We start from the raw sequence: 11735 nt of genomic DNA on the forward strand, positions 1-11735 counted from the left end.
TCTCCTAATATATCTTGGGACAGCATTGTCTGTCCTCAAGACATATTGAGGACAGACAATCCATGCTATCCGTAGCATGGATTCAGCTAAATGAGAGATGCTCCTTACATTTCTAATTTTTCCACCGCATGGAATCATAGAATGCTTTGGGTTGCAATGGACCTTGAAGATCATCTTGATCTTACCTCCCTTCTCTGGGCAGGGATCAGGGTGCTTCCAGCTCCATCCAACCTGGCCTTGAATACTTCCAGGGATGGAAAGAAATGAGTAATTCAGTTTATTTATTAGGATTAAATTGGGAATTTAAAGGATCTGCTTCATCAAAGAAAATAATTTCCTTTCTAGAATACATAATATACATTGAGTTCATGTTTTGTAGTTGTTCCTTTATTCTTTAGTTTCAGTAAGTTGCAAGGAAAGAAAGTGAATTTTATTGTAGGACTTAACAAAATAGAAAAGGAAGGAAATAAAACCCCTTGCTTGCATATACCTAAGAAACCTTCCTTGATTTCACAACTTGTCAGTAAACTGCTGAGGGAGAGTGTTGAATTTTAATGTTGTGCTGCCCATGCATTTGTTAACACACCCAGAAATAGTTGGGAGACTTGAATAATGTCTGGCAATCCTGTCTTCATGTATTCCAAATTCACACAAACCTAGCTTTATTTTTTCCCCCTTTACTGTGCATTTAGAGCAATTAGAGCTTTCAGAAGACATTTATTTAAAAAAGAAATTTTGGACTTTGCTTTTCAGAATCTGCCCCTCCAATGTTACTCTGTAAGTAACACAAATGTTCCCACAGACGTTACTTATGCCCAGTATTTCCAGATGTTCTTGAAATCCAGCTTGTTCCACTCTGTCTGAACAAGTTACTGTTGCTGCCAGTGAAGGGGTTGGATTTTATTCTATATATTTATTTTTGTTTTAGTTTTTGAATGTAAAGAAAAGGGTGTTAGCAGACTTAATGGAAGAGGTAACTTGCTCCTCTGCTTTCTGTCAGGCACTGTTTCTGTGACTGGTAGAGAAGAGCTTCTGTGGGCCAGACTTAGGAATCTGGGGTGCAGCCTGGAAATGTATGTTGCAAACTTGTTATTCCCTTGGGAATAACTTCCTTGCTGCTGGGTGCAATAATGATTTGGGAGTAAGAGTGTCTCCTGTCAGTGCTCCCTTGTGCCTTGAGCTTGCTGCCCAGCTGGTACAAACCCGGAGTTGGCTCTGAGTACATTGCTCTTATTGTAAAAGCTTACAAGCATTTATTTCCCAATTTCTGTTGTTTTCCAATGTAGCTGGTCCATCACTAGGCCTGCTCTGATCAGAGGGATGGCATTCACATCTTCCATGAGCAGCGAGGAGATCTCCCATGAGCACATCATGGTAGAGGCAGCAGACAGCGGCCGGGGCAGTTGGACTTCCTGCTCAAGTAGTTCTCATGACAATTTCCAGAATATCCCAAACCAGAAGAGCTGGGATCTGCTCAGTTCTTACCGTCACACCCAGCTGGACGGACCTATAGCTGAAGTGGAACCCACAAACTGTTACTCTGAGGAGGGTTATTTGTATTCCGAAGCCTTTTCCAAAGCCAGCAGGCAGTCGAAAGCCAGCGTGGAGCTCGACCAGTCTCGGCAGAGCTGGGCATCCTCCAGCTCCCTGTCAGACACTTACGAGACAAACTATGGCACAATTAAGCGGAGGGGGCTGGAGAATTCCTCGGCGGAGCAGACGGAGGCTTTGGACTCTAAACCAGGCGCTGACACGACTTACAAAACTGTTACTTCGAGTACAGAAAAAGGCCTGATAGGTAAGCCAAGCCAACAGCTCATGGAAGCTGCTACATCTGCTTTTCATTTCGTGCTAAGTTGTTAAGGAATGATGTCAGCAGGTCTGGGGCTGCCTGGCATGTTGAATTCAGCTTCACACGTGGTTGTAACCAGAGCACTACACAGTGTGTTTTCAAGCTACCTTCTTTTGCATTAGGAATATCAAGATAATAAACAAGTGCACTTCCCCATCACTTCATGGGTCTGCAGAAAAACTCTCTTCAGGAAAATGTCAGGCAGGTCTTTTCTGTAGTATGCTGTTTTGCTTTTTTGAATGATTTTGGAGGTGTACTCATCAACGTAGATGTCCTTCTGACAAGAGTCAGTGATCCCATACTCCTTATAATACAGACTTCCCAGGAGCCCAGAGGGAAGAGCTTGACTGCAGAGTAGTGTGGAGCTCACCTGCCTCTCTGGAGCTGAGGCACCTTTCATCCACAGGGCTTTGGGCTCTGAAAGCTCAAGGGCAAAGCAGATTCTTTTCCTGTCTTTGCTATTTTAAGATGCCATTTATTTGATTATACAGCTGCAGTTTGGCTACTTATGAAAGGAGAAAAAATTTTAGAAGTTCTTTGAAATATGCATAGTTCTATCAAGCAAGATGTTCTTCCCCCATCCTCGTGAGTTCAATAGCCAGAATTAAAGGAACTGGGTTAGTAGCAAGATAAAACATGGAATGCAGAGCTTTCTAAGACTGTGAGGCAAGGGTGCAGCTGAAATGTAGTTTAATTACTGAGTGGATTGCTGGAGGGGTTTGTTATCAAAGGTAATTGCCTGAATAAACATTGCATGTAGGGCGGAGGTCTTGGATTGTGTTCCTCCTTGGCTTTGAAGAAGAAATCGTGGTGAAGCCTTGCAGAAAGTTTGCTCCCAGCTCATTTCTGTACCTTGAAGAACTACATTCATTGCTGTACAGAAGAAGAGCTCAGTGCTCTTCCCTTGCAGCGTTTCAGAGCTGTTCATGAGTGTCTGGGCTGTATGAGGAGATGGCAGGTTCACTGTTCAGTACATGCTGTCTTTGCTGACAGCACTTGCCCTTCCTTTTAATTCTCTTCCCGTTCTGCACCATGTAGCTGTGAGGAGCACTCACAGAGTGCTGGACATGAGTATGTCTGCTCAGGGAAAGCTCTGATATGGGTGGGTGTAATTACAGGTTTGCAAACACAAATCTATTAGCTGCTCATCATCACACAGTGTGCCAAAGATATCTTCACTTTATTTCACAGTTTGTAAAATACTGTGAATTGGAACTTAACAAAGGGACACATGATTCTTGCATTACTACAGTAGACTAAAGGTCAGCTCCAGGGAGCCTGAAGCTTTCTCCTTTGAAGGAGAACATACCCACCCTTGTCATTCCTCCTGCAAATCCAACCAAGACTAAAGGTGAGGACCCAGCCCTTCCCCATCCCTCCAGGGAAGAGCAGATCCTCTTCACTTCCCCTGCTTTTTCACAGAGACCTCATTCAGTGCTAGTTAAATGAAAATAAACCCTGTAATTAAATAGTGTAAATCTCTGCCTGTATCCACGTGTATCTGCTAAACTCCAGACTGACTGAATTTGATTTTGGTTGTTTTACTGTCAGCCCAGGCATGAGCCGAGGCCAGCTTGTGTTCCAGCATGAACCAGTTGTCTTCCTTACACCAAAACCTGGAATCTCACAAGACTACAACACAATAAGAAATACTCCTTTATTTTTCATCCCTTCACATTCTTCTAAGAGAAGAAACTATTATATTTGCTGAACTAAATGAAACTAATGAACATGCACTGTTTAAAATGGATCCACAGGAAGAATGCAAATTCACTTAACTAAGAGATTAAAAAAATTACCCTGGCTTTGAAATTCTCCTGTTGCAGCATGTCCATGGAAAAAAGCCCAATTTAACATGCACATAAGCCCCAGACCTGGAGTGGGAGGGAGGGGAGGCAACCTTAAAAGAGTTATATTTTGGGTTGAGAGCCTCTGTGACTTGAACTGCTGCTGAACAGGGCAGGAAGGGAGAAGATGAATTACGAGGCATGGACATTGCAAATGTATAATATTGACTGTATCCTTTTCATGACTGCACAAGTTGTAATGCAGCCCTTCCAAAGGCTGTTCCAATAACTGTTCCTGGTTTTTTTCTCACTTGTAAACAGAGAACATAGTTTAAGATAAGGGTAAAAAAGAAAACAAAGCAAAAACCAAGGGAAAAAAGTAGAAAATCAAAAGTATAGGTGTGATAAGCCATATTTCACTCAGTGAAAATGTAAAATAATTAATGCAGGCTCAATACACAGTCTGCCTCATAGGATCAACTTTAAGTGATCCTGGTTTTTTTCTTCCTATGGCATAGCTGGATGTTTTCATGTCTTTATACACATCAGTTGATATGGTGATGTTTTATTGTAATGAATTTGTGTTAAGCAACTGACCTCTTCTGGGTGATGAAATGGGTGTTGGAAGTCAACCAGCAGTTCTTGCTGTCAAACACCAGCAAGCTGTGTGAAGTAACTCTGGGCTGGTTGCCTTAATTCCTTCTGTTTCAGTTTGCCAGCCTGTAAGAGTGGCAGCAGACTTGGCTGTGCTGCCTCTCCATCCTGCTGGAGAGCTGCAGAGCATCCCCTGGTGCAGCAGGGCCACAGGAGCAGGGACTGTGATAAAAGATGTTAATTGCAGTCTGAATGCAGACAAGCTTAGAGCCCTCTTTCCACTCAATTGACACCTCACCTAAGGAGTTCATGGATTCTCTTGTTACTCTGACTTCTTAAAATAAATAGAAAATAGAAATGAAGGCATAAGTACCTGCTGCTGTCGTTATAACCAGTGTTTCTGCATTTGCATTTTGTTATCAGTTTCTGTTTTGCCATTGTAACATTTCATGATTTTTTAACGTTTTGTTTCCTTTCTTTTTCTTCTTTAACATTTCCATTGCTTATTTCTTGTGCCCAGTGTACTGTGTCACCTCACCTAAGAAGGACGATAGGTATAGGGAGCCACCGCCCACCCCTCCGGGATATATGGGGATTTCTTTAGCGGACATTAAAGAAGGATCGCCCCACCACCCACACCTCAAACCTCCAGACTATAGTGTGGCAGTGCAGAGGTCAAAGATGCTGCACAGTGACCTCTCTAGACTTCCACCAGCTGCTCTCGGTAGCGACGCGGTGGCCTGTGTCTCCTCGAGGATGCCTCAGTGGCACGGCCGGCAGCCGTCCAGCCCCAGGCTAGCAGAGCTGCCTGACGCAGATAGTGAAGAGGATGGTAGGTGAACACCTGGCTGGGGAGGGGGCTGTGCAGGGTGCACTTCACAGCAGTGTTCTGGGCTTTCTCTTGGCTCACCCTTGGAGATTAAAAGCGGATTAATCTCTGAATAATACACAGTTGTGTTGGTGTGGCTGTGTGCACATGCGTGGCTGTGTGTGTCATGCATAGCTGTGTGCATGTACATACACGTTTAAAGCAAAGAAGAATGCCTTCCCCTTAGAAAAAGCATGTTGGCACCAAACAAACTAAAAGTATATGTAAATAAATAAATATGCAAAAATGTGCATATAAGATCTCCTAAATAATAGCTGAGACACTTAAGAGCATGTAGATTTTTTTATTGGTTTTTTTTTAAATTTTGGTTTTGGTTTTTGGTTGTTTTTTTTTTTTTTTTTACTTTAAAATTGGTCCGCCCCTAAACAGTGATGGGACACTGACAGGCTACATGTGGAAAAACTCTAGCCTCTTTGGGCTTATTAACTGGTGTCCCACTGGTTTGGCTGGCATCAGGGTGATGGTCTAAAATCAATGATTTGGATTTGGTGGAGTGAACTTACTTCATTTGTATTCTGGTGTGCTGGCATTGAGCTGCCTTATGCCTCAGCAGATATTTTTGGAGATTGAGTTTCAAAATATTGAACAAAATAATAGTGAACTTCTGTTCTTCTGGAGAGTGCATTTGATGAAACCTGTGTTCTCTGCCTACCTTGGCCTGACAGTGGCTCTTCCAGTTCATTTTTCATGATCTTGTTTGAAGCAACAGCCAGTGCTGCCAAACATGGCATTTGTAGGGTGACCAGAATGGGAGAGTATTTTCCAATAAAGACTGCTCTTATATTGTGTCAAAGCTAACTTCAGGTCAGGAGAATTTCTTCTTAATTGTTTATCTGCTGATTTGCTTTTAATTTCTGTGCACTGATGTGATCTTCTGTACCTTTTGCTGGTGAACTCTTTTTTTATTAGAAGGTTGTGATCATTTCCTTCCATTCCAGTCTGATTGAAAATGAGCCTGTATTTAGATTAAAACAATTTCTGGTGCAAAATGATTATATCTTGGCCCTTTAAAATGTGTAAGCAGTAGTTAACATATGTATTAGTACTGCAGTTCAAACTTACAGTAAACATAAAATTGCCTGGCATTAATTCTGTTGTGCTTTTGATATAAAAATAAGGAAGTCATTGCTTCAAACATTTTTAATCAATTTTTTTCTAAGCTAAATTTAACTGTACACTTTCAGGGGCACCTATTTTACTATTTTTGAAGTGCTTGGTTAATTTTATTTGGGATAAAATGCTCACTGCATGGAAATTTGCTGGCTTTTTTCCCAAATCCATAGCTTTTGGCATACTGGGAGCTGCATGCTGATAATTTTTGGAGGATTTAGGATTTTCTGTTTTGCAATATGTCTTTATCGTATGACCATCATACCTCAGAGTGCAGAAGCTGTGGCTGCCCCATCCCTGGAAGTGCACAAGTCCAGGCTGGATGGGGCTTACAGCAGCCTGGATGGTGTTCCTGCCTATGGCATGGAGTTGGAATGAGATGCTTTATTTCCAACCCACACCATTCTGTGATTGCCTGAGGATCTGGTAAATGGTGACATGGAGTGTGTAGTGATCAATGATAAAGACAGTGAAAACATGCTGCTGCTGCAGGGCTGAAGCTGTCATAGACTCACTGTTACCACCTCGCTGGGTGTTGGTCTGTGCCCTGTGTGCCTGAGGTGGGGACTGGTGGAATAACTGCTTATTTCTTTATCTTGTTTTGCAGAAGATGAACAAGTATCAGCAGTTTAACCCTTGGGCTATTTATATGAACCACTCACAACACAAAGGATGAGGGAGAAGGTCTCATGGTTCTGTTAGGACTGCTGACAACTTGCTGCTACTGACCTCAGACCTTGCCTGTGTCCCAGACGAGATGGAACGGGTTGGATCACCTCTTCACACCTTCCTTCACTCTGCCACCACCACCCAAGAAGCTATTTCTGCCTATGAAATAGAAAATCCTCTTCAAGGAATGTGCTGACTGCTGGGTACCAGCGTGGGTACCCAGAGATGGACCGAGCTTCGTGCGTTGGGGAGGACCAGTTGTCACCACCACTTGAAACTTGGGAGCATTTTTCTGTATGATACCATGTAATCCTTTGGTAGTTTCCATTGTTATTTTCTACATGACCGTTAGAAGTCTGAGAGTGTTATTTTATGAACTTCAAAAAAAAAACAAACTTATATCAAAATGTCAAATGTCAGCAAAAGCAAAGGTCCATGCTGAAATATCTGAAAATAATTTATTAATTTAATATTTTTTAATGGGAGTTTCCTTTACGTGCGTTGGGAGTGCTCTGGTTGGCTAATATAAATGTTTAGTCAATGTGACAGTAAATTAGCTACACATCAACTGTTGTGCTCTCAAAATAAACACAGAAAAGTAGAAACGGGTGCAGAAATTTATAGATTTTAGAGTGGGTTTAGATTTAATATGAATAGAGTCCAATGCCCTGCAGAGCAGTGTCTGTCAAGGCAGCACTCCTGCTGCTCCCCTCCCACATGGACACAGCAGAAACCTGTCCAAGGATTTTAGAAATTGTTTTAGCTGCCAGCCAACTAAGGCAACAGTTGGTGCTCTCCTCCCCTGTTAAGGAATGTTTGAAATGTGGAAGCTGTAGCTTAAGGGGGGAGCATTTGGGGAGATCTGAAGCTTTCCCAAAAGTTTTAACCAGGTTTTGCCTTGCAGAGTTCAACATGCAAAGCATGTTCTAAAACTCAAAACTCCAGCTGTGTGTTGTGGTTTTTAAGATCGTCTCACATGTCCTGGCCTTTTCCCAGAGTTGCACAGGGTTTAGGTGCAAAGGTTATCTTTGAAAAAAATAATAAAAGAATTAGATATTACCTACATTTCACAATAAAATTTGTGAAACTGAATAATAAATGACACCATGCTTATAGAAGAGCATAATGCATTTTTTGATGGGTTAAAAAACCCTGTTGTGTTTATCTGGAAAATACAGATAATCTCAAACTATTTTAAAAAAAATTCTAATTAAAAATCCTGTTGTTGTTGATGTCAATGAGAGTTTTGACTTACAGCCAGCCAGTATTAACCCATGATCCTCTACTTCGATTATGGTCAAAATAATTGCTTCTTTGATTTTACTTTTAGCCAGCCAGAGTGCAGAGGGGTAGAACTGGAAATGCTTGCAGGTTCTTTTCCTTTCTCCTTTTTCCCTTCCTTCTTCCCTTCTTTCCTTCCTTCCTTCCTTCCATACATGACACCCCACTCTAGTGTTAAAATCAAACATGAATGTGTGAATATGTATTTAAACATTTAATTGTAAATCTTTGTTGTGATGTTTACAGCCTAAGCTAGAAAGATGATGTTTGTCATTTTTACAGTGCCTCAAAACTGATTTCTATATCCATAGTTGTGGAGAGCTTTAAGAGTTTTTTTTTTGGTTTTTTTTTTTTTTTTTACCTATATGTGTGCAGGGGTGCAAGGTGAATGCAACATTTTTGGAAAATACCACAAGTACCAAAAACAACCCAAAGCCTTTGATGTGCTTTCTCCTTAGTAGCTAGGGGCTGATGCAGCCAGGTGGATGAGAATGACCCAGCCTGTGTCTGCCTTCAGAGCAGTTCCAGGCTCAGCATTGCCTGGAATGTACCTGTCACCATTGGAATTGGGAAGGTGTAAATGAACAGTGATGCTGAGGAAGAGGATGCCTAATCTATAACTCACTGGTTGGCTGTATGAATTTTTGGCACAAGTATCAGAGAAGCAAATGGTTGAAAAAATGCATTAAAATCCACTTGAGGTATGGCATAATACATGCATTTTGCTTTCTCAAGGCCTTAATGCTTATCATGAACCTGCACAGGCCTTAATGACTAAAGATTAATGTGTCAAAGCAATGCAGGGCAGAGTGAGTGTTTTCAGCACATGCAATATTGGTAATAGAACTCTGGAACTGATATTCCTGTGGGATGTAAATCCAAGTCCTGCCATCCCATTGTCAGCTATAGTTGCTTGTTAACTTCTAAATGGAAACAGCAGGCTTTGTGTTCCATCAGAAATCATCTGTGTTGTGCCAGGTGAATGAAGCCATACGGTTCCTTGGCCCTGGGCGGGGGAGCTGCAGCTTATTCCAGCCTGTTGAACAAAATAGAGGGAATGGGGGTTACTAAAGTGGCTTCCTTTTACCCCAAAACCCAATAGTGCTGCCTTGGAGGATACAGGGAATCCCCTGTGGGGGAGCAGGTTGGGGTGTCCTGGCAGTCAGCAAGAGCAGCTGAATTAATCACCTATCCAAACATGGTGTTTGGTGGTGTTTGCACATCAGCAGCATCCGTCTGTTCCACAGGACTTGGCAGACACTGAAAATGGAATGAGTGAAAGTCTCACTAATACTATTTTCCTAATAGCCAACACAGCTGGTGTACATAAATCATGCATAAATGATGGACAGATGAGCTACTCCTGCTACTCCTGCCTCGCACAGTGTGGCTTCTCTGCTGCTCCTTGCTGGGGTTTTTGTTTGTTTGTTTGTTTTAAACTCAACCGATCACATTGATTGGGGCCAATAGCCAAATGTGGAGTGTCTGGTGTGGGTTTGAAGAGACATTATCCCTTTTTTTGGTCATTCAGACAGAAGCAATATGGTGGTTAGTACCTGTTGTACACTGCTTTGTTGAAGTGATGTCTTCTGGACCACAGATCCCTGACTCAGTACCTCTGCTAGTTTCCTCTAGCTCGGGCTCTGATGCTGATAAGCAGTTAAGATGCCTGACGTCATGTTCTTCCACTGCCATACCTGGGTTTGCTCACTTCCTGCTCGTTGTTTGCTTCTGACTTGTTGGTGAAAGATGCATTTCAGATTTCTGTGATTTAAGCACACAGTGTTTTGTTATAAATCTCAAACTTCCAAATAATTCCTGAGAAAGCAGTGTAGTTTGGTAAAATTGAATTGGTCTCTCCAGTTGCAGAAAGGAGAGAATGAGATCACTGAACCTCTGAGCATCAGGTTCATCTCCCAAGTACACAGAAGAATGGAAATACAATGGCTGTGGATGTTTGCAGTTCATGTTTTTGCAATGTGGACAAATTTTGAGAGTTTGCCAACAATGGGCAGTGTGGGGCTTTCCTGGCTCCTTCCTTTTGCCTTTACTCAGATAAGTTTGTAGGTGTGGCCTCACCTTGAGTCCTGTGTGTGATTTTTGGGCACCATGATATGAAAAAGACATGAAGCTATTGGAGAGCATCTAAAGGAGGCCACAAGGGTGGGGAAGGGTCTGGAAGGGTGGTGCCTTATGAGTGGCTGAGGGCACTTGGTCTGCTCAGCCTGGAGAAAAGGAGACTGAGGGGAGAGAGACCTCATTGCAATCTACTCCATCCTCCTGAGGGGCAGCACTGATCTCTCCACTCTCATGACCAGTGACAGGTCAGAGGGAATGGCCTGCAGCTGTGTCAGGGGAGGTTAGGTTGGGTATTAGGAAAAGCATTTTCACCCAGAACAGCTCCCTGGGGAAGTGGTGACAGCACCAGCCTTGCAGAGCTCAAGAAGTGTTCGGACAAGGCTCTCAGCCACAGGGTGGGTTTGTTGGGAATGGTGCTGAGCAGGGCCAGGTGCAGGACTTGATGACCCTGATGGGTCCCTTCCAGCTCAGCAGATCCAGTGATGCTTCACTGCAAGGGAGTCAGAGCCCATTGCTTGGGATGGCGTGTGCTGGGCGCTGTCTGCACCTGCCAGAGGCAGAGAGTGTCCCAGGGGCTGAACATACAGTGATGCCACTTGCACAGGGGCTGTGAACAAACACCCTGTCAGGGGTGTTCAGGAACATTTCCTCACATCCTGAGTAATTCTACTGCAGGCAACAGTGGAAATACAACCCTGTCATTTAAGTTTTTTTAAAACATCAGAATTTTTGAAGGATAAACTTACCACTGCCTTTGCAAAAAGAAAAGAAAAAAGGGATACTCTCTCTTTAGAAAAGCTTTACACATTATATTTTAGAATGCTTGTATAGAGGGTAATCTATCTTGAATTCCCAACCCAGCTTTTGCTTCTGTTGTGCTTTTTATTGTTTTATCTTAATTTCTGATATACCTGGAATGCAGTTTAGCTTGGTATTAATTAAATTCTAAATATGTGAGCATATTGGCAAAACTGCACAGATGTAATGATATTCCAATAGCAATTGTACTGCACAAGTCAGTGATTGTAAAGTATTCTGTAACAAGCAATGTTTGTCTCCTATTTTTTGATACCTCTTACACTTATGTCTTTTAGAAAGACAGTGCCTCTGTATGCTTTTTGTATTTTTACTGAGTGATTGTAAATATTTGTTATATTTTTGGTTAAGAGAATGTTTAAAAGTACTGTTTATTATCCAATCTATTAATATGTTGGAATCAATAAACAATCAACATGTATTAATTGTTTTCAGCAGCTCTTTTCTGGCCAGCAGTGGAGGATGGAGCTGAGGTGGTACAGAGCTGGGGAGAGCCTGGTGGGAGTGATGCTCATCCTGGGATCAAAGAGGAGCCACCACTGTGTGATTTTGTTGTGTCTTTCACAATGAGGGCAGTGAGGACAATACAGACCTGTGATGTTCAGAGGGCTGGAGCAGCCCTTCTGTGAAAATGGGCTCAGTGGAGTTAGTCAGACTG

At 42.4% G+C, this 11735-nt stretch overlaps 1 protein-coding gene across 13 annotated transcripts in view; it reads left to right on the forward strand.

Annotated features, from left to right (window-relative positions):
• Nucleotides 1-11498, forward strand: part of RAPGEF6 (Rap guanine nucleotide exchange factor 6) — a 122627-nt gene extending 111129 nt beyond the window's left edge. For 10 of the 13 annotated variants that reach the window (XM_041481798.1, XM_041481796.1, XM_041481800.1 and 7 more), the window contains 3 exons: nucleotides 1287-1798; nucleotides 4754-5065; nucleotides 6840-11498. In XM_041481798.1, the coding sequence (XP_041337732.1) occupies nucleotides 1287-1798; nucleotides 4754-5065; nucleotides 6840-6865 (850 nt within the window). In that variant the 3' untranslated portion in view covers nucleotides 6866-11498. The remainder of the gene's footprint in view (nucleotides 1-1286; nucleotides 1799-4753; nucleotides 5066-6839) is intronic. The other 3 variants (XM_041481804.1, XM_041481806.1, XM_041481807.1) reach the window with 1 other exon arrangement.
• The last annotated feature ends 237 nt before the right edge of the window (nucleotides 11499-11735 follow it).

Source organism: Pyrgilauda ruficollis, unplaced genomic scaffold, assembly GCF_017590135.1.
Source record: "Pyrgilauda ruficollis isolate IOZ18807 unplaced genomic scaffold, ASM1759013v1 scaffold57, whole genome shotgun sequence".
NCBI classification, from domain to species: Eukaryota; Metazoa; Chordata; class Aves; order Passeriformes; family Passeridae; genus Pyrgilauda; species Pyrgilauda ruficollis.